This window comes from Lepisma saccharinum, chromosome 21 (genome assembly GCF_977018435.1).
Source record: "Lepisma saccharinum chromosome 21, izLepSacc3.1, whole genome shotgun sequence".
Lineage (NCBI taxonomy): Eukaryota > Metazoa > Arthropoda > Insecta > Zygentoma > Lepismatidae > Lepisma > Lepisma saccharinum.
Genome location: NC_139249.1, coordinates 33,287,116 through 33,310,244, shown reverse-complemented (window position 1 = coordinate 33,310,244; position 23,129 = coordinate 33,287,116). Strand labels below are relative to the sequence as shown.

At 39.8% G+C, this 23,129-nt stretch overlaps 1 protein-coding gene across 1 annotated transcript in view; it reads left to right on the top strand.

Moving 5' to 3' along the window:
- LOC146004054 (UBX domain-containing protein 4) overlaps positions 1-23,129 on the top strand; it is a 56,614-nt gene that overhangs the window by 14,210 nt on the left and 19,275 nt on the right. Inside the window, exons 4-6 of the mRNA XM_083142665.1 lie at positions 3,013-3,208; positions 12,994-13,094; positions 22,215-22,384. Of these exons, the coding sequence (XP_082998791.1) occupies positions 3,013-3,208; positions 12,994-13,094; positions 22,215-22,384 (467 nt within the window). The remainder of the gene's footprint in view (positions 1-3,012; positions 3,209-12,993; positions 13,095-22,214; positions 22,385-23,129) is intronic.

Sequence of the window (23,129 nt, the reverse complement as noted above, 5' to 3'; positions counted from 1 at the left end):
TTGCCCACTTTAGTAAACACATCTATGGTACCACTACGATAACTGCTGGTGCGGAGAATGACTTTATGGCAGTCACCTACTAATGCCATATTTACCTACAAAGAAACCTGCAGTCAAACTTTTGCTCTGTGAATGGGGCTGGTTAATAGTGTCGTCGTAGTATAAGTGCTTTTAATCTTCAAGACAATTCCCACTGCAATATAAACACAGCAGTGATGGTAGAAACAATTTAAAGGGGGATGCGGAAATTCTCAAAAGTTCAATTTTTAATACAGAATATTTAGAGCTGGGCAAATAACGGCACCATTATATTTGGTACGGTCAATAAATAACCGGATTAATGCCATGAAAAAGTGAAATGAAGTGACAGAGTGATGAAACTTACGGCATATGTAGGCCAGACTGGGGTACGCCACATGTCTGCGAGACGAGTTCCAGACCATGTTGCTAGGTGGCAGCTCTGGCAGGGAAGGGAGGTTGTGTATGTGTAATTTGCCTCCAAGGTGCCAGTCAGTCATTCAGTGAGGTGAGTCATGGCGTCAGTGTCAGGGGCCACAAAGGAGGCTCAGCGATCTGTGATACAGTTTTTGATGGTTTCCTGGAGCGCATTGTGGCAATGGACAAGATCTTGCTCACTCCTTGCTGTCGCGTTTACTCTTTGGCGTTTACCGGCTGAGCAAGATCTCGCCCATTTCCAGAATACACTCCAGGAAACCATCAAAAACTGTATCATGGATCGCTGAGCCTCCTTTGTGGCACCTGACACTGGCACCTTGGAGGCAAATTACACATACACAACGTCCCTTCCCTGCCACCCAGCAACACGGTCTGGAACTCGTCTCACAGACATGTGGCGTATCTCAGCCTGGCCTACATATCCCGTAAGTTTCATCGCTTTGTCACTTTATTTCACTTTTTCACGGCATTAATCCAGTTATTTATTGATGGTACCAAATATATTTATAGTCAAAATAGTTCTTTGAAAACTGGCGAGGGGTTGTGGGCACACTGGTCCCACTTTACTCCCCCTATTGGTCACTACCACACTCACTCACATATCTCAGTTTACTAGCAGCTACCAAACGTTCAATGTTACTTAATACACACGGGTCATATGACTGCCACATTTTTATGCAAATTTTAACAATCCATTGTCATAGGTGAACATTATCAAAATATTGGGTTCATGCATTATACAAGATCATGCATAAAAAACAAGAAAAGTCATTATCTATTCTCCACGGCCCTTGTTTCATGTCTACCCACAATTTCTATTATTATTTTATGGATGTCAAACGTCCCCACATCAGAAAGAAAAATGAAAATAAGAACTGTGATACAACCGACTGGCCACATTTCTGGTGTCATCTGAAGTGCAAGACTGCATTTGAATATACGAGGGTCATTCATTACATAAGTCTCCCTAATGATGTAACACTTTCATTTTGTAATACATGCATGAATACTATATTTATCTGAATAGGTTCATTCTTAACTACTTTTCCACATAATATCTACTAACATTGAAACATTTTTCCCAACGTTGCACTGATTTAGTGAACTACTCTAAAAATTTCAGGCTCAGGCCTTTTAATGCAGTCCTCACAGTAGCCTGGGTCTCAGCATCAGTTTGAATATGCCAAGCTTGCAACTTTCTCTTTGTTGGAAACATGAACGTCACTTGATGCCAAATCAGGGATGTAGGGTTGATGTGACAGCCATTCCAACAGCCTGTGTACAGCTGGTGTGGTCTGGCATTGTTTTCGAGTAGGATGACACCAACTGAGAATACGCAATTGGCAAATTCATTTTCTCTTGAGGTTTGAGAATATCAACGGGATTGATTGTGTTCCCTTGTTCAAGAAAGTCAACGAGCAGAATACCCTTGGCATCCAGGCACAGTACCTTATTGGCTGATGACTGATGTTTCTTTTCCATCCATGTCCTCTTGAGTTCGAGAGCAAAGAGATAAATGATGCTCTCACCTACTTGCACTATGCTAATGATCAAGGTGGTATCGCATTAGTCCATAAAGGCTGCAACCCATTTTGCATCGGACTTTGTTTAGGAGAGAGTTGCCAAGGAACTCAACGTGCACAAACTTTGCACGGAACAAATTCCCTGTACATGTCACAGGATGTATAGCCATATGTCCACCAGTACTGGATCACAGCATACACTTCTGTGCACCACATCTTCAGCACACTGTACCTGCCATGATTCAATACTTCTAGTGGTGCGAACCCAGTTTTTCTGACCATACCTTTGTAGCACATGTCACTGTGTTTGCGTGTTAATTTCTATAGGACAAAATGAGGATTGTTACTTGTAGGGGAAAGATTGAGCTAAATAACCATGTAAATACTACTAATACCAATATTTTTGTAACAAATTTTAGGAAAACATATCTCTGGCTGAATACTGTTTTGTCGTATCCACCTTTCGTTGGAAGTGAGTTGATGACGTTATCATGTTCTGTACATGTTAAAGTGTCACATGGTGTACATGCTGTACATTAATATGTTTGCAATAAAATATTTGCGCAAATCATGTAGTGTATTCAAAATCCATGTAAAACCAACTTCACTCAACTCTCCTGAAGAGTTAGTGCAGATGGACGTATGACAAAATAGTATTATGCTGGCCATATATTGAATGACCTCCAAAGACACTTCCATTTTGTGTGGTAATTGTTTACTGTTCATACCATTTATACACACGGACATACATACTTGAGGATAGAGCCCAGGGGAACAAGGCACTTTCTGCCACCACACCCCTCAATTTATGGAGAAGTATATGCATAAAAGAATATTATCAATCCTGCCCCCAATATTTATGTGAAGTTGGCACCTCTGGGTTGGGCAATAAGTACTGTGTATATAAGGTTGCAAATTCCAATTTATTTATCCTCTTGGCCTTAACAGCCCACAAAACAGAATATGCTACATGACCCCTTTTTATTTATCAACGTACTGCGAAGTTGACATTTGTTTTGATGTTCTTCCACAGGTGCCAGCATCACAAAATGATGTCAAAAGTGAGACTGAAGTAAATTCACCAAAGGTAGATAGCAGTAAGTCAGCACGCAGCATTGGGGAAGTTGATACAGGTGAAGTACCATCAACGTCTAGCAGTAGTGATAATGTAAAGGAGTCAGAAGCTGCAGCGAAAACACAAAACAACCAGATAAACGAAGCAGTCCAACGTAAGTGAGGGTTCTGATTGCTTAACAGTAAAAAACTTTATTTTCTCCTTCAACTGTAACAACTGTTCAATGTAAAATTTTTAAAAGTGATACAGTTTCACAGTGTTATTATTAGTATAGCTGACAATGCAGTTATGGCCATAGGCATGCACAGACCCTCTGATCAGGGGGGTTAGAAGCCTTGATGAAAGTTTGAGGTCACAAAGTGGGCGTACCCCCCCCTTGTTTCCGATACTACGGTGGTGGTTGTTGTTATAGAAATGTGATCACGTACCTGATAGTTCACTTGTCCAGGACATCGGTATGGAGACCATCATGATCGTAGCACAGGTACGACTTGCACTTAAAATCAAGTTTCATCATGGTCGTACGATTGCAAATCGACAACAATTAAACATACTTTCCGACGAAAACCCAGAGGTATGCCCACTTTGTGGCCACCCTGTATACATATATAATGCAGCAACATAGTGGCACCTTAAATATGTAAATTGTCTCTGAAATGTGCCACACTCCTTTTCCTTCAAACAATTGTGTTTGTGCATAAGACAAAACTGGTTAGCTGCATGAGTCTGAAGTATTTATAACTTCTATCCTCTGGTAATTTACAATGCATTATAGAAAAAAATAAGACTGTGAGTGAAGCGAGCAAGAAAATGTTTAGATCCAAATTTTTGCAAACTGAAAATAATATTGATTTAATGTGACACAAAAAAATTTCATGGGGTGCCATGGCATTCTCTTTTACAATTTTCTTTAATTTAGATCGTTTGGTGCCCAGGGCCAACTCGTGCTGCCCCATAGCTACAGCTCTGAACTTGACAAGACTGTAAGGAAAGCAGACATTGCAAGCAAAGTGAGCAAAAAAAAATTACAAAATGTATTTTTATTAGGGCTGAGCCGATACCACAATTTGCTGATACCGATACCCTGACTGATTCCAGTCGATACCGATACTTCAATAATTCCAGTTTAAAATAACAAAGGCTAGTTACTGAGTCTTAAAGCTGATCAGATCACATTCTATCAATGACATTTAAAAACTCCCAAATTATTCTCATGTTGCATTATAGCACTTTAAAATATCTTGACATTTTATGTGAACTTCTTTCTACCTCCACAGGATGCAAATAGAAGAAGTAGTTTCTGAAATGTTGCAAGCATCTTTAAAGTGTTGCAGTTACACAAAAAAATGTGTGGATTATATAAGTGTCCCTGCTTCATTTCATGACCTCCAATTTCATGTAAACAACCTTCTTGTCGTTTGGATTAACCTGGAGAGGGAGGAAAACGACGTAAAACTACAGGGTGGCTCAATAAGTCACTTAACACCCTCAGTACAAGGCCACTGCGGCATGGAATGTGAAAATGGCGATGACCAATCATTGCCTGGCCAAGGGGGAACCACATGGTCGGCGGCCATCTTGATGTCCGCCATCTTGAATTCAACTTCAGAATTTTAAATGGGAAGGGGGTCGTGCGACATATCAAAATGGGCTAGAATTTCACGAGAAATGCAATGGTGAAGGTTTTTTTGACGTATCTTTAACCAGTAAAAAGTTATGGCTGAATTCTTGTACCAATTTGCTCCTTTTCGAGGTGTTAGAAAAATGCCTTAAAATTTGTTTAGCGCATCGGTAATGCATCGAGATCAAAGTGACGTCTAGGGAGAGAAGTTCGCATGCCATTGCACATGATTTTAATCGGATACATGCACGAAGAGATGCGCATTATAAATGGTTGTCGCGAACAATTTACAGAGTGACGCTTCCATTGAATTAAAAGTCCTTCACAGTGACAAGGCTAATGTTTATGTTCATAAGGAAGTTCATAAACAGAATATGCGACCCTTGTCATCTGATAACTAACTTTGGACAGAAACTGCTTCATAACGTTCCCATAAGTGTTCTGGTGTTCTTCCCTATTGAAAAAACTCTGTAAAAACTACCTTCTTCCACAAGCAAGGATGAAAAAACCTGTTTATTTAACAAATCCAAGTAGCCCTAAGCATTTAAGGTTCTGTTGATGGAAAATTGACTAACCAATCGTGTTCCACACAGCACGCCACACCATTAACTTACCAACACTAACCATTCAGCTTTGATCTGTCGAAAATGGGTTATCAGATAAAAAGCATCGAATATTCTGTTTATGAACTTCCCTATGAACATAAACATTAGCCTTGTCACTGTGAAGGACTATTAATTCAATGGAAGCGTCACACTGTAAATTGTTCGCGACAACCATTTATAATGTGCAGCTCTTCATGGATGTATCCGATTAAAATCGTGTGCAATGGCATGCGAACGTCTCTCCCTAGACGTCACTTTGATCTCGATGCATTACCGATGTGCTAAACAAATTTTAAGGCATTTTTCTAACACCTCGAAAAGGAGCAAATTGGTACAAGAATTCAGTCATAACTTTTTACTGGTTAAAGATACGTCGAAAAAACCTTCACCATTGCATTTCTCGTGAAATTCTAGCCCATTTTGATATGTCGCACGACCCCCTTCCCATTTAAAATTCTGAAGTTGAATTCAAGATGGCGGACATCAAGATGGCCGCCGACCATGTGGTTCCCCCTTGGCCAGGCAATGATTGGTCATCGCCATTTTCACATTCCATGCCGCAGTGGCCTTGTACTGAGGGTGTTAAGTGACTTATTGAGCCACCCTGTATAAACAAATGCAAACATGTTTATTAATGCTCATTTGGCCCGGCTCTGTATATGCTCTGCTGTCCATTATTCTCTGTCATTTGCAATAAAGCAAGTCACTGTAGTGTCGGTATCAACTAGCAGTTCACACACAAGGGTAGAGCACAAGAAGAACACAGCCCTCCCTCCCACAGCGATATTCATCCCTTTGTCAAGAACTCTGGAATGAGCCTAACATGATGATAATGCTGATTTTAAAAACATCCCCATTCTTACTTCACGAGTTTGCGAGCAAGAATTGGCAATGAATGGTTTCTTTTATTTCCACATAGCTTTGACCACGGGTAGCGGCTGAGCCCTAATTTTTATTTCTATAAAATTTGATATCGAGGGTGGCAATTGCCCCTTTGTGCACCCTGCAGGTGCTCTTGGCCATCTGGAAGAAATGATGCAAGATAGACGTGAAAACTAATTCCATCTTGAGTATCCTTTTGTCCTGCTACTCTTAGATTCTACAAGTTTTGCTTTCTTTTACCTCAATGTTTGCATTCCTTGCCACCCTAGATTTGATTTCCGTCCAAGGTTTGGGAGGAACAATGCCCATTGCCCCCCTTAGTTGTTTTAAACTTTAATCAGCTTGAAAGTACTCTATTTTCTTTAAGAGTATAATATATTTTAATAACAGCGATAAGATTCCTCTACACTAAATTTCTAGGTGAAAGTATAATAATGTAGGGACATGGATGGACCTCTGGAAGGGGTCAAGGATGGCCATACCTCTCCCTTAGGAATTCAATTTCAACCTAAAAGTATATATTTCACGTATAATTTGATTTCAGTCATAGTAATTTAAATTAATGCGATAATTTCAAATTCAAGTGGTGGTTTTTTTTGAGGAGGCAACACTATTATCAGGGTAATATACCTTACTTGTCACTCTGTGGAAATATTTGCAGATGTCCATGATTAGGGGGACAATTGCCCCCATGCAGATGCCTATTGTTATGGCAAATTGTTGATTATAACACAGTTCCAGTAGACCTTGGACTGTGAAAAATGTGAAGGCCTACATTGTTGGGGGGGGGGGGGGGGGTGAACGTTTGTAAAACCAATCCAAAATAAAGGCAGAGTTATTTTTTTTTGTTTGCTATAAGTGGAAACTGAAACTAAATTTCACTTTTTCCCTCCCAACTCATTCCTCCACCTTCTTTTTTCTTATGGGAAAATATTTTGTAGAGAATGTTATTTTATTTTTGTAATTTATTTTCAGCACTGTTCCTTTCATTTACACATTTGAAGGGCTCTGGTGTAAAACATGGTAAGTGACAAAATGCAGGTTTTGAGATATTGAAAGTTGGTGTTTAAAAAAAAATCTGATTTACTAAGTAAAATAAATTTCTAAATTATTTACAGCAAAAAAGATTCACTTGTATGTTTACTATCATACAAACATGATAGTTCATCAAATTATTATTTTCGGTGTTACTACATCCGATTTGTTTGAGGGTTGTTCAAGGAATTGTTGTAGTTACCATGCTTTACATGCAACGATAGTATCGAAATGAGTGACCGCTTTATTCAAGCTAACTTGTGATGTCAGTTCAATTATAATATTTTGACATTAGACTTTTTACAGCAACCATAATAATTTGTAACACAAAAATGAATGCCTTTAATAATAATAACTTTATTCAATAAACAATAAATAACCTGAGCTACTTGTAACAAGTTTTTGCTTTCCTATGTCTATGACTGAAATGAACACCATTAGAAAAGTAGATTTCATTGTTTTATTACGTTAGTATTTATAAAAATTAGTTCTGAATGCTTCTGATTAAAAATAACTTCCTTATATCTATATGGAGATCAATATTCGTAAAAAGATGTTTATATATGAGCGGTTTTTCAGCTTCACATATCTACTTCACACACACAGAGGCTCTATTTATTACCTCAGCACATGGACGTCCGCAGGATTTTTTCCAGGGAGGAGCAAGGAAGGTATTTTTTCCAGGGGGGGCATATGAGGCACATTTCCCCCCAAAATAGCGTTGTTCCCTAAAAAAACATTGCTTAAATTTGAATTTATGGTGTTCATGCAATAATTAACACACATTACTGTGGCTAAAATGAAATTATATGTGTGAAATACATAATTTTTGGTTGACTTTCATTTTCAAGGGGGTGGGGGCTATGCCCCCCCCTTCCGGACGCTCATGCCTCAGCATGCCAAGCAGAATGAGATTCACAAGCCTCTCTGGATACAAAGATGTGTTACGTAGACTATCCAAATTGCGTACAATGGTATTATTAGATTTTTGTGATTCAATAAGCAATTTATACATAAAATAGGGATGGCCTCTTTTTTTGGAAAAATTGAAAATCTAAAAATATTTTTTTCGGAAATGAAAAGTGGAAGTACGAAATTTTTTTTTTAAAAAAAGAAGCGAAAAACGAAGCTATTTTTTTCTTTCGAAAAACGATTTTTTTTAAAAAACCTATTTTTCGAAAAACGAAAAACTTTTTTTTTGAAAAATGAATTATTCTTCGAAAAGGGATATTTTTTCCTTCGAAAAACGAAAAACTATTTTTTTTTGAAAAACATATTTTTTCCAAAAACTAAATTTTTTCGAATAACGAAAAATGATTATTTTTTTCTTTTCGAAACACCGAAAAACGAAAAATCTATAAATTTCTTTTCTGGAGATCAAAAAACAATTTTTTTGAAAAGGCCATCCCTAGTTTAAATCTCTAGCTTCAAGATAACAATTACCGGCCCCCATGGAGGAGTGGTTAGGAAATCGTGCTACGATGCCAGGGTTCCCAGGTTCGAATCCCGGCCTGGGCATGTATATTTTTGAGTGCTTATTCATAAATTTCATCATATCATCACTCATCTCCATCTTCGCAAATAAGCCAAAAGTGACACAAGACGCGAAGTAAAATAAAGCAAATCAATAAAGAGACAATTGACATTCTAACTTCCTGTTGTATTTTCTCTAACTTGACATGTTTGTAAAGAATGATTTCAAATGTACACAGGGCTTAAGTTTTTAATAGTTTTCACTAATATCATAAATACGAAAGTTAATGAAATTAAAAAATACTTTATTAGGTCCACCATTAAAATATTATAACTTTTAAAATGTGCATTACAGATTTATGTAAGAAATATTTTATTAAAGAGTAAACTGTTCTAAATAATTGATATTCAGATCAAATTACATATTCCTTAAGTGTAATACATTTTTGACGTTGCTTGTAAGGCATGATATCTTATAGCAGCCTTAAATGCGCATACCCAATCAAAAATCAAACAAATTTCTATGTGACTACAGTTATTTATATCTAGTAGAAGAAAAGTATGTGCTAGATCGCAGTTCACATCCAGGTACAAGAGTAAAATTTAATTCGAAACTGCCATTATGAGCACTGCTGCATGTAAACAATGGTATCTACAGTAGATACCACGTTTTACATGAAATAGAATGCATGTGGTCATGCACAGTTTTAGTCCCATTTTTGATTGGCAACTTCTTCATTCTCCTCATTCTTAATCAGTGGTACATATTCCGGGTCATTATGGGAATCATATACACTTTCTAACTCGTTCTCATCTTTGCTGTTGCCTCAATACTCGCGAACTTTCTGAGACACGTTGCAATTCAGTAACAGCCGTTTTTCCGCCATCTTCGCTACTTACCATACTTTACATGAAACAACTGGTAGATAACCATAACTTTCAACACGTCTAGCTCTGTCATCTGTTGACAAAACGAAACACTTCGAGTACGATTCGACTCCATTTACGATGGACTACACGATGCACATAGTAACTCCAAAATGACCAAAATGTCACTTACCATGTTTTACATCCGAGCCCTTCATTTATTGTTATAGAGTTGTCTGGAAAGTTATTTAAAAATACCTGGAAAACTTCAGAGAATCATGGAATTTTGATTTTGTAAATTGCATGAGAACAGAAATTAAATGTGTTAAGCAAGTTTAATGTATTTCATTTAATTTACTACATAAAACCTCACAGAAAATAAGTAGCACACTTGCTGTTTTTGTTATTTCTACGAGGGCCATCCGGAAAGTGGTACCCGTACCGTGTGAAGCGCTAGTGACACAATTAGCCGCCGCTCAAGGTCAAACGACTTCAGTTGACTGTCTGCTCAGTGTGTGCGAAGTATCGTAGCGCTGTCGTTGTAGTTATTGTTTCTGTGAGTGTTTACAATGCTCAAAAAAATTGAAACGCCGCCACTTGTAAAGTTAGGGCTGTGATCAGATTTCTCAACACCAGGAATGTGCGACCATGTGATATTCACCATCAATTAAAGGATGTTTATGGAGACAATGTTATTGACGCTGGTGTTGAAACTTTAACTCTGGGAGGGAGAACGTTCATGATGACAAACGTTCCGGGCGCCCGTCTGTCATTATGGAACTGCTAAGTGTAGTTGACGAATTCATCAAGAACGATCGGCATGTCACACTGGATGAAATCATTGAACAGTTCCCTGATGTTTCACTAACAATTCTTCATGAAATTGATTCAGATTTTCATCTCTACACAAAACTAAAGCACTTTTTGGGAGGAAAGACATTTCACAGGGCTGAAAGAAGGGGTGACTACTTTTCTCAATGGACTGTGCGGCAGAGGAATATCAAGCTGGGTTACAAAAACTCGTCACACATTAAGACAATTGTTTAATGGTACATGGTGACTATGTAGAGAAGTAGTTTAAAGTTTGTTGTTAACAATTACAAAGTTTTTTCCAAAAAATATTTGATAGTTTTTTTAAATGCAAAAACATGTACTACTTTCCGGATGGCCCTCGTACATTAAATAGTTTTGTTCTATCACAGGCCAAAAATGGATTTTTCTTCTTTTGTGCACTTCTTATTTCTTTTAGGGATGGGATAGATTTATCGGGACTTTCCACTACTATCCAATATAGACTTATTGGTAAAGTTGTTGATAATTTTACCATGATGTTTTCATAAATAGTGTGTAATGAAGTACAAAATCGTACCATTTTGGTATTTTTAAAGGAATTTAGACATTTGTAAAACATGCCTAAATGAGCTATCTCTCCTTGTAAGGCAAAACTCCTTGCAGTCAAGTAGTTGCATACATTAATTAGGAGAATCTTTCAGTTTCTACATGGCATATATGGTTTGTATCAAATTAGTTTATCATATTGGTTATCAGGGTCTCCTCGATTCGTGGCTATTGTTGTTGCCTTCTGTTGTATGAAGTCTTAGGTTTGATTAAGCAAAGAATAAAATAGAATAGTACAGAGCAAAGTTCAGCCTTTGCAACTGTACCTTCTAACTAAGGACAATAGGAAACATTGGATGTGTTAATGACACTAAACTAAGTTATTTGTCATGAACGAAATAAAAAAAAAGGTTAGCCTATCTGGGCATAAAGTGGACTTAAAACAAACTTTTATTGTAAGAAATCTGTAATTTTACTAATTCAAGGACTAATTGGTTAACAATAAAATTTTTGAAATTTACGGGATTTGACCTGCTGTAATATAAACTGTGATTAACATTTGTGTTCAATCAATCACCTAATAACTACTGGGACAATTGAAATAATGTGAAAAGAAAGTCGATAATAAGTGTGCTATTTATGCATCACATTTGAAATAAATTAATGTTAAATAAGAAGTTAATTTTTCATTTAATTTGTTTTATACATAATATTTCAAATAGTTCAGACTTGTTAATGGTTTGCAATAACAAGGAAAAAATATATGTAATAAAATACAGGGTGATACAGAAGTGATAGGGCAATAATGTAACCTCTTTTGTGAAGAACATGTTTTGAGTACAAAACAAAACTGTCCTTATACAGGGTGAATGGAGACTGACCTAAGTACCAAAAAAGAGATGAGGAAACCTAGTCCAGAAATGCATCATTAAAAAGTTATAACCCAAAACTTGTTGGGGCTACCTATGACAATGGAATACAACAACTGAAAAATGCAACTTGTACGTTTAATACGGGATTGATAACCGGTGGAGGCACCTAGTGGTTCGGATTCCACTTTAAACTGTAGGTCCAGTCCTGACTAGCCTTACTGCATAAAGTGGACTTAAAACACTAACTCAAAGAAACAAACATTTAATATGGACATTAATACATGATGAAAATGTTACGGTAGGTGTTCAAAATGGCAACCTCCAATGTCGATGCAGGGTCTGTTGCGTCTGCTCTAACATCCCTGGTTTTCTGTCTGATCGTATCACAGGCAGCAAGGATTCTTTCCAGGAGGGGATGCCAGGGGAAGTTCCTTGGCTCGCCACCCGATCGCCAGCCATTACTGCCAGGCAGTGCACCCTGAAAACTGCCACAGATTGCAGGCTCATAAGAATATGGCAACTGGGTTCATTGCCAGTGGAACCTCTGGTGTATTCCCGATTACTCTCCCTGGTCTCATCTCTTGTACATTTTCATCGTAGACTGCTATGATACACTGTCCGTATTAAATCTACAAGCTTCATCTTTCAGTTGTCTTAATTTCACTGCCGTAGGCAGCCCCAACTAGTTTTGGCTTATAACTTTTTAATTATGCATTTCAGACAGGGGTTTCTTACTCATGTTGGTACTTGTGTGAGTCTCCATTCACACTACCAGTTCGATTTAAGGTCACAAAAACACCCTGTATATGTAGTATAAGCATTCTGGCAGAAAGGAATTGCAATGGCTCACAACGCTGTGTTTTCACCTCAGTGCATTTGTCTAGCCTTTTACGCACAGAGGCACACATTTACGGATATAACGCAGAGATAATTAGTGGACAAGTGTTAGCAACTTTTGGAGAAATAAGATGGGGGCAGCTTTTGTCCTCAAAAATGTACATCCAACCAACTGCTCTCACTTGCTAATGTTCCTGAAAGAAACACAAAATAATAGTACACTCTGCCTTCTGCAACACCCTGTACGTTGGCATAAACCATGCATTATTGTTTTGGTTTTATAGAAAAATTACTAACATTGAATCTGTACCTGGTTTTGAAATTATGTTTCTTTAGCACATGCTGATAGTTATGGTATTCCAGCATGTACAATTTTCATCAACAATATTTCTATATTTGTTCTTTACAGAATTGCCTGCAAATCCTCCTGCGGAATTGGATGACAAAGTGGAACATGCGAAGGAACTGATAGCTAAGAAGAGAGAGATTAAACTAGAGGAAGAAAGGAAGGTATGAATGAAATTAATCTGATAAAATATGTACACAATTTTAAAATCTTGACAAGAGTAGTTTATTGAGTCTAGGTAAGTGAAACTGGCATGGGATTTGAACAACTAATGTAATGTGGTCCTACTAGAAATTGAATGTGGGAACCTTTGATTACAAGTTGGCAGCATTAACCACCATGCTATAAGAGTGGTCATATATTCCTTTGGTTTTATATTGGTTTACGCATGCAATGTCAATTCGACATTATCTATTGTCTAGTGCTTTTAACTACCCTTATTCTTACACTAGTTTTTGAAAGAACACCTTTTCTCTCATCTTCAGCTGAAGAAATTTCCTTTTGGATCAAACTTACGACAGACCTGTGATCTCTGTTTCCCATGGAGTAGTTGGTTAGTGTATTGGATGTGTAGTAAATTGCTATGAGATAGCATTGATGCTGAGGTCAGCCATTTTAAGCACTTACTGTAACAGTTTCGTCACTGTAGCAATGTCCATATTAAATCAACAAACATCATCTTTCAGTTGTCTCATTCCATTGTCATAGGAAGCCCAAAATAGTTTTGGCTTCTTTTTAATGGCCCATTTCCGGACTGGTCTGTCTTAGGTTCAATCCCCACCCCTGGCAGAAAGAAATTGGTTCACTAAGTAATAAAATACCAGTTTTGGCATGTGCTTACTTTGTGCTCTAGCTTTCACCACATCATGTGGCTTCCTCAGAAGATAGGACAAGAATAGTCATGATTTAAGACATGGGAAGGTAAGTTAAGGTTAAGATAAAAAGACGATAAAAAAATAAAAGACAGTGCAGTGCCCTTACACTCCGTCCTACTCCATGTCTGGCTGGCAACAGTTCACACATGATGTGGTGAAAGCTATAGAACAAAGTAAGCACATGCCAAAACTGATCTTTTTTACTTAGTGAAATTATGGCATGTGGTGTAAGTTATGCCTTATAGAAATTACTTCACCTGAAGATGACAGATGATGTCCTCTCTCGAAACATAATGTTAGATTAAGTTAAGAGCTCTGAACAATTGATAATGTCCATTTAACATTGCATGCTTATGTAGAACCATTCACTAATATTCAGATAATTGTGTTAGTTTAGTTATATACTGTATTTACAAGAATATTTGCAATAGTACATGGTAATAATAGATCATTAATACATGCAGCAAAATAAAAAAAAATGTCACAAAATCTCAAACTGAACATGTACTGTTTACATTTACATTAGCTAGATTTTACATTTCCCAGCACCTTAAGTTTTTCACCCTGGTCCTCTGAAAAACTTAAAAACAATGTTCCACTATACTTTTAGGTTAGTTTGTAGAATCCAATACTCACTGCTTTGATTTTTTGCATTATGATCCTCATTCGAATTCAAAAGTGCTTGCATTTAAAATAATAAACTGTAGCCTAAAAATTGTAAGGATATTTAAGAGAGGTTAAAAGTCTTGAGCTGTTCCTTTTTTTTTAAACTTATTGTCTTGTTTTCTACATCAGGTGGTGTGGATGGCAACTGTGAAATCGGAGTTTTGGGTGCAGGAACGGTGATTATTTATCCTTAGATTCAAGGGGGTGGAGGTTTCGCCTAGGTAGAAGTTGCCGCAGATTTGACAGATGAGGGTGTAAATTAGGTTGGATGAGTGGCAGGTGCCCTTAGCGTGAAGGGTGAACTCACCTGTCGCTGTAGGGATCAGGAGGGTGGGGGAGGTGATGAGTATGGGGCAGGTCTTGCATCTGGGTTTGTTGCACCTGTGGGCTGGGGGAAGGGGTGCGGAAGGGGTGGGGGTGTTTCTGACCAAGATGTTTTGGAGGTTGGGGGGGCGACGGAAGACGATCCTAGGTTTTTCCCGAAAGATGTCTCTGGTCTCGGGATCACTGTGCAGGATGGGGAGGAGGGAGTGGAGGGTATGTCTGATTTTCGTAATGTGAGGGTGGTATTGGGTGATCAGAGTTGGAGGGTTGGTTTTGGGTTGTTTGGTGCGGTTGTGGGAGTTAGCTCTAGTGATTTGTTTGTTGATGAGGGTGGAGGGGTAGCCACGGTTGGTTAGGGCTTGGTGCAGGCGTAGGTTGTAGTTTTGGCGGGATGAGGGGGATGAGTTGAGGCGCTGGCCTCTGAGGGCAAGGGAAAATGGGATGGCTTTTTTGGTGTGGTAGGGGTGTGAGCTGGAGTAGTGGAGATACTGGAGGTGGTTGGTTGGTTTGATATGTATGGATGTTTCCAAGTGGTCTCCCGCAATGTGGATGTCCACATCGAGGAAGGTCACTTGGTATTTGGAGTGGAACCAGGTGAATTTGAGGGTGGTGAACTCATTTAGTCGGTTTAGGAATGTTGTGAGGGAGGGTTCGCCATGTGTCCAGAGGAGAAAAATGTCATCAATGAATCTTAGCCAGAGGAGTGGTTTCAGTTGCTGGGAGTCAAGGAATTCCTGTTCCAGCCTGCCCATGAACAGGTTGGCATAAGAGGGGGCCATGCGGGTACCCATAGCTGTGCCACGTATCTGCAGGTAATGTTGGTCACCGAAGCAGAAGTTGTTGCAGGTAAGTACAAGGTTGGCTAGTTGTATCAGGAAGTGAGTGCTGGGATTGTGGGGTTTGGGTCGGCTGATAAGGAATGATTCCGTGGCACGGAGGCCATGGGCATGGGGAATATTTGTGTAAAGGAATGTGACATCAACTGTTGTGAGGATGGATGATGTTGAGGAAGTGGTTGGTGTCACGGAGGTAGGAGGGCAGGGCTTGGACGAGGGGTTGGAGGTGAGAGTCTAGAAAGGCTGAAATGCGTTCAGTGGGTGAATTGTAGCTGACACAATGGGTCTCCCGGGGTTGTTAGGTTTGTGAATTTTCGTGAGGAGGTAGTAAGTGGGGGTGCGGGGGTTGTCAGGTATGAGTGAGGAGATTCCCCATGCCCATGGCCTCCGTGCCACGGAATCATTCCTTATCAGCCGACCCAAACCCCACAATCCCAGCACTCACTTCCTGATACAACTAGCTAACCTTGTACTTACCTGCAACAACTTCTGCTTCAATGACCAACATTACCTGCAGATACGTAGCACAGCTATGGGTACCCGCATGGCCCCCTCTTATGCCAACCTGTTCATGGGCAGACTGGAACAGGAATTCCTTGACTCCCAGCAACTGAAACCACTCCTCTGGCTAAGATTCATTGATGACATTTTTCTCCTCTGGACACATGGCGAACCCTCCCTCACAACATTCCTAAACCGACTAAATGAGTTCACCACCCTCAAATTCACCTGGTTCCACTCCAAATACCAAGTGACCTTCCTCGATGTGCACATCCACATTGCGGGAGACCACTTGGAAACATCCATACATATCAAACCAACCAACCACCTCCAGTATCTCCACTACTCCAGCTCACACCCCTACCACACCAAAAAAGCCATCCCATTTTCCCTTGCCCTCAGAGGCCAGCGCCTCAACTCATCCCCCTCATCCCGCCAAAACTACAACCTACGCCTGCACCAAGCCCTAACCAACCGTGGCTACCCCTCCACCCTCATCAACAAACAAATCACTAGAGCTAACTCCCACAACCGCACCAAACAACCCAAAACCAACCCTCCAACTCTGATCACCCAATACCACCCTCACATTACGAAAATCAGACATACCCTCCACTCCCTCCTCCCCATCCTGCACAGTGATCCCGAGACTAGAGACATCTTTCGGGAAAAACCTAGGGTCGTCTTCCGTCGCCCCCCCAACCTCCAAAACATCTTGGTCAGAAACACCCCCACCCCTTCCGCACCCCTTCCCCCAGCCCACAGGTGCAACAAACCCAGATGCAAGACCTGCCCCATACTTATCACCTCCCCCACCCTCCTGATCCCTACAGCGGCAGGTGAGTTCACCCTTCACCCTAAGGGCACCTGCCACTCATCCAACCTAATTTACACCCTCATCTGTCAAATCTGCGGCAACTTCTACCTAGGCGAAACCTCCACCCCCTTGAATCTAAGGATAAATAATCACCGTTCCTCCACCCAAAACTCCGATTTCACAGTTGCCATCCACACCAACAGCCATAACACCACCTTCAATAACTGCTTCCGTGTTGCCATCATCCACCTTTTACCCCCCCGCTCTGACACATCTTTCCGCAGGCGATGGGAAAGGGCCTATATAGCAGGCATGCACGCCACTATACCCCCCGGACTCAACCTAGCCAACCAGTAACTCTTTCCTCTCCTCCCCGAAACTACCCACCCACCTTACAGTAAACACTGGCTAAAGTATTTCGTGTTTCCTTTCAACTGTTTCTGGCAACACTGACCGTAGAGACGCTACGGTCAGTATTCTGTGCCTCTACTCAAAGGGTCGTCGATCTTTTATCTACCTTCTTGAAAATGCGACTCAGATCGCGAAATATTGAATTATTTCTATTCGTGTGGTAAGTGTTTACTGTCTCCTTCATTATTTGTATTTATCCGCCCTTCTGGCACCATTTCTAACCCTATTCCTGTGTTGTGTGTGTGTGTGTGTGTGTGTGTGTGTGTGTGTGTGTGTGTGTGTGTGTGTGTGTGTGTGTGTGTCTATATATATATATATATATATATATATATATATATATATATATATATATATATATATATATAATGGATAAAAGCAAGGAGGGCCAAAAGGGCTAAGTAAAAATCAAATAAGGTAAAAGGAAACACTCACCGGACAGTAGGAAAATTCAAAATTTTCGCTAATTTATAGCATCATCGGTGTGAGAAGAAACAGAAGACGGAACCGGAAGTTGGGGTCCTGCAGAGTTGCCAGGTCCCCATTGAAGAAGAAGCGGTGCATAGAACGAAAAAAACACTGTTTCGTCACCAGGCTCGTCGTAAACTGTGAGTGTGTAGGATGAGTTGGGAGGGAGGGCGGGAGGGTGGGTGAGGGTTGGGCATTACTGGGTGGCCTTGTTCAGGCCAGGTGGAGTGGTTGCACTCATGGCCGATATATAGGCCCTCTCCCATCTTTTGCGAACAGAGGTGTTGGCTGGTTGGGGTAGGAGGTGGATGATCGCTACCCGGAAGCAGTCGTTGAAACTGATGTTGTGGTGGTTGGTGTGGACAGCGACAGTGAAGTCCAGGTTGTGGGTGGAGGAGCGGTGGTTATTGATGCGGAGGTTGAGGGCCGTTGATGTTTCCCCCAGGTAAAAATCACCTCAGATGTTGCAGGTGAGGATGTAGATAAGGTTTGAGGCATGGCAGGTCCCCTTTGGGATGGAGGGTAAATTTGCCAGTGGCCGTGTGCACCTGGAGGGTGTGAGAAGTGATGAGGATGGGACAGGTCTTGCACCTGGGTCGGTTGCATTTATGGGCAGGGTGGTGTTGGATGTGTGGTGAAGGAGTGTTGTGGACCAGGATGTTTTGGAGGTTAGGGGGGCGTTTGAAAACCACCCTGGGTTTGTCGGGAAATATGTTTTTGGTTTCGGGATCACTGTGGAGGATTGGGAGAAGAGAGTGCAGTGTGTGCCTGATTTTGTTGAGGTGGGGATGATATTGGGTGATGAGTGCAGGTGGGTTGGTGGCAGCAGGTTTCTTGGTGGTAGTGGTATGTGAGACAGCTCGTGATATTTGCTTGGTGACCAGGATGGAGGGATATCCACGGTTAACCAGGGCCTGGTCACCAAGCAAATATCACGAGCTGTCTCACATACCACTACCACCAAGAAACCTGCTGCCACCAACCCACCTGCACTCATCACCCAATATCATCCCCACCTCAACAAAATCAGGCACACACTGCACTCTCTTCTCCCAATCCTCCACAGTGATCCCGAAACCAAAAACATATTTCCCGACAAACCCAGGGTGGTTTTCAAATGCCCCCCTAACCTCCAAAACATCCTGGTCCACAACACTCCTTCACCACACATCCAACACCACCCTGCCCATAAATGCAACCGACCCAGGTGCAAGACCTGTCCCATCCTCATCACTTCTCACACCCTCCAGGTGCACACGGCCACTGGCAAATTTACCCTCCATCCCAAAGGGACCTGCCATGCCTCAAACCTTATCTACATCCTCACCTGCAACATCTGTGGTGATTTTTACCTGGGGGAAACATCAACGGCCCTCAACCTCCGCATCAATAACCACCGCTCCTCCACCCACAACCTGGACTTCACTGTCGCTGTCCACACCAACCACCACAACATCAGTTTCAACGACTGCTTCCGGGTAGCGATCATCCACCTCCTACCCCAACCAGCCAACACCTCTGTTCGCAAAAGATGGGAGAGGGCCTATATATCGGCCATGAGTGCAACCACTCCACCTGGCCTGAACAAGGCCACCCAGTAATGCCCAACCCTCACCCACCCTCCCGCCCTCCCTCCCAACTCATCCTACACACTCACAGTTTACGACGAGCCTGGTGACGAAACAGTGTTTTTTTCGTTCTACGCACCGCTTCTTCTTCAATGGGGACCTGGCAACTCTGCAGGACCCCAACTTCCGGTTCCGTCTTCTGTTTCTTCTCACACCGATGATGCTATAAATTAGCGAAAATTTTGAATTTTCCTACTGTCCGGTGAGTGTTTCCTTTTACCTTATTTGATTTATATATATATATTATCACTCTCTCACTCTCTCTCTCTCACTCACTCACTCACTCACTCACTCACTCACTCACTCACTCACTCACTCACTCACTCACTCACTCACTCACTCACTCACTCACTCACTCACTCACTCACTCACTCACTCACTCACTCACTCACTCACTCACTCTCACTCACTCACTCTCACTCACTCACTCACTCACTCATCATATATATATATATATTTCGTTTATACTCTTCTTTCCTCTCCCACACCAGAATAAATATGTTGACCGCCTTAGCCTTCTTCACTTCACCCCTATCAGAGAGAGAGAGAGCTTTATTTTCCTTCCTTGTGTCAGGGAAGGAGGGGTGCTCCCCCTTATGTGAGAAATGTTAAATTATGTGGTGAAATTTAGAAGAAACACTAAAAAAAAATATGTAAAGTACAATATCGGCATTATTTCATGATGGGGTCATTCCATGTCAAATCAACTGATAACAATTATTTTTGAACCTTTAGGATTCAGATTTTTTACATTTCTTGTTTATACATTGTACCTTTCAAGCTGACAGAAACTGCCAAATTTCAGATTTTTTCGGCTCTTAGTTTTTGAGTTATTGACTCAAATAAGCAAAAATCCCAACATTTGACAACATTTTGAAATCTTTAAACAGCTGTATATCAAAAACTATTTGACCTAGAAAACTCAAATTGGTGTCATTCTCTTCTGCTTTTTAAAAACATTAAAAAGGGGTTATTAAAAGTTACAAAATTCAAGTAACACAGTCGTGTCGCATTTCAAATTAAAGCTCATTAAAAGCAGAAGAGAACGACACCAATTTGAGCTCTGTAGGTCAAATAGTTTTTGATCTACAGTTGTTTAAAGATTTCAAATGGGATTTTTGCTTATCTGAAAGACAATAACTCAAAATCCGAGAGCCGAAAAAATCTGAAATTTGGCATTTTTTGTTCGCTTGATAGTTACAATGTATAAACAAGAATTGTAAGAAATCTGAATCCTAAAGGTTCAGAAATATTTTTTATCGGTTGATTTGACATGGAATGATCCTATGTAACTTTAATTTTTCCCATAACATTCTTTCAAAAGGCCGTACTGTATATTGTGAACATGGTAGTCACAATTGATATGCATAGTGACAATCGCAAGTTTGGTATTTCAATGTTACTTGCTATCATTACTATTCCATATTCGTCCATCCTTATGGAGAAATGAATTTTTTCGTATCCACACTTTGCAACTGGGAGTAGCTGGTTTGTCGATGAAGTTAGCCATGCCAAAATGGCACGTTCACTTGGGAATTTAGGTATATCGTAGGGATGGCCAGAAAATCCAGATAACAGATATCCAGATTTTCAATTATCTGCTATCTGTTTTGGATGCAATATAATGTGGCTATTCTGAATAGAATTTGGATATCCAGATACTCTATATGTTCAGTTAATACAGATAATTCAGTTGTCTGAATGCTCAGATAATCCATGTAGGTAGATTGCTATTTGCTTCTTCAAGTTCAGCATGTTATTCTGGTAAGAATAGTTTCTGACATTAATGAAATAATTATCAAATAACTGTTCGAGAATAGTATCCTTGCATAGAAAGGAAGATGTGTGCATAGTCGACTAGGTCAAGGGATAAAGAACATATGTTTGTAACATTGTTTCCCCCACATCGCATACTGCAGGTCACCAAGGCATAAAACTGAGAATGCTATATTTTCAACTGTATCTCATTTACATTATTCGGTACAATGGAATAACTTTGTGCATTTATACTGAACCCTGTAATGTAGAGATCTGCTTTAGGCAGAAAAGGGAAACATTTAAAGTACATGCGGAGAATCTGTAAAGTCAGACAGACAGATTGATTGAACGTTTTGTTGAGAATCCATGCAATAAAAATACAGACATGGCAAATAAAATAATACACAAAGTCCGTTAAATGGATAAATTATAAATCTATCCAGGTTATGTATACATTCAGACATTAGTATAGTATTTTGTACATCTGGATATTTTGGATAAATGGATGTGCAGATAAAATTTTATCTGGATTTGGCCATTCCTAGTATATCGATAGATCTGACAAACAGGATTGACATAGGAGCTATAATTTTACATTGTAAACATGGGGCTTCCCTGATGGCGCAGTGGAGGCACATAGTGGTTCAGATCCCACTTTAAACTGCAAGTCCAGTCCCGATTAGCCTTACTGTGCACAAAGTGGACTTAAAACCTCAACTGAAACCAAACATTGTAAATATGAACCTTCCCCCCTCTTTTTTAAGTGACATATCACTTGTCAAAATTGTACAGGAATATTTGGTGCACAGTCTCCTAAGATGTTACTCCACTGGCCTATAGAGCATGATGCTGATCACACACACAATTTGTCACATCTAGTACAGCATTTCTTTAACTCCTACATGATCTTTAGGTTATAGTTTGTAATATTTAAATGGTTGATTTAGTTTATTTAATGTCGCATGTAATATTTAATTGAATAACTGTTGATATCTTATTTCAGAAAGAGAAACAAAAGGAACTTGAAAGGCGAAAGCTTGGCCAAGAAGTTCAAAAGATGAAGAAAAGGCAAGAGGATCAGCAACTAAAGCAACTGGTAGAAGAAAGACAGAAAGAGAAAGAGGAGGAAAAAGCAGCGAGAGAACGAATTCTGCAACAAATAGCTCAGGACAGGTACATTTTTGTTTTTATTAATTATTCATGTATTTACTGAGGAAAATTGCAGGTAAAAGTTTGTCCATTAAATTGTGGCTTATGGCTTACCCAAATTCATTTCTAACCATCACCGGCTGCCGAATGAACTTCTTTAACTATTGTACAGCAACTTGAGACTGTGCAGCAACTACATCTACTGTTAACTCAATTTTGTACTGAGTGTGGGTTATCAAGTTTTACCCCCGAGCCACTCAATTACCGTATTTACTCATGTATAATGCACACTTTTTTTCCAAAATATTTGCACCCAAAAACTGTGGTGCGTATTAGGCAAATAATAATTTTTTCATGTTTACGGAACCCTATCGTGTTATATATCGTTGTAAAACTTGAATTCTGTAGTTTCTGAATATGGCAACAGTATTCCATTCAAGATGGCGACACTAATGTGCAATGTGGTTGAAATAAGCTCATCAGAAAATGAAGGAACATTCTGATTTTTGTGGCACTTTGGACAAAAGAAAAGATAAGGAGAAAGAAAATAGTAATTAAAATGTATTACTGGCCAAATGATATGACATATGAAGTGAAAAATGCCTTAATAAAATAAATCTTGTTCTGCTAACTGCTAGTTTTAGGGTTCTGAAAGGGCCTCTTATAAATGTTTCATCAGTCATGAGAAAAGTATATATTTTGAAGTTTTTTTTTTTTTTTTTCAGAAAAAGTAAAGGGAAAATGAGCAAAACCACGTATAAAATTTTAA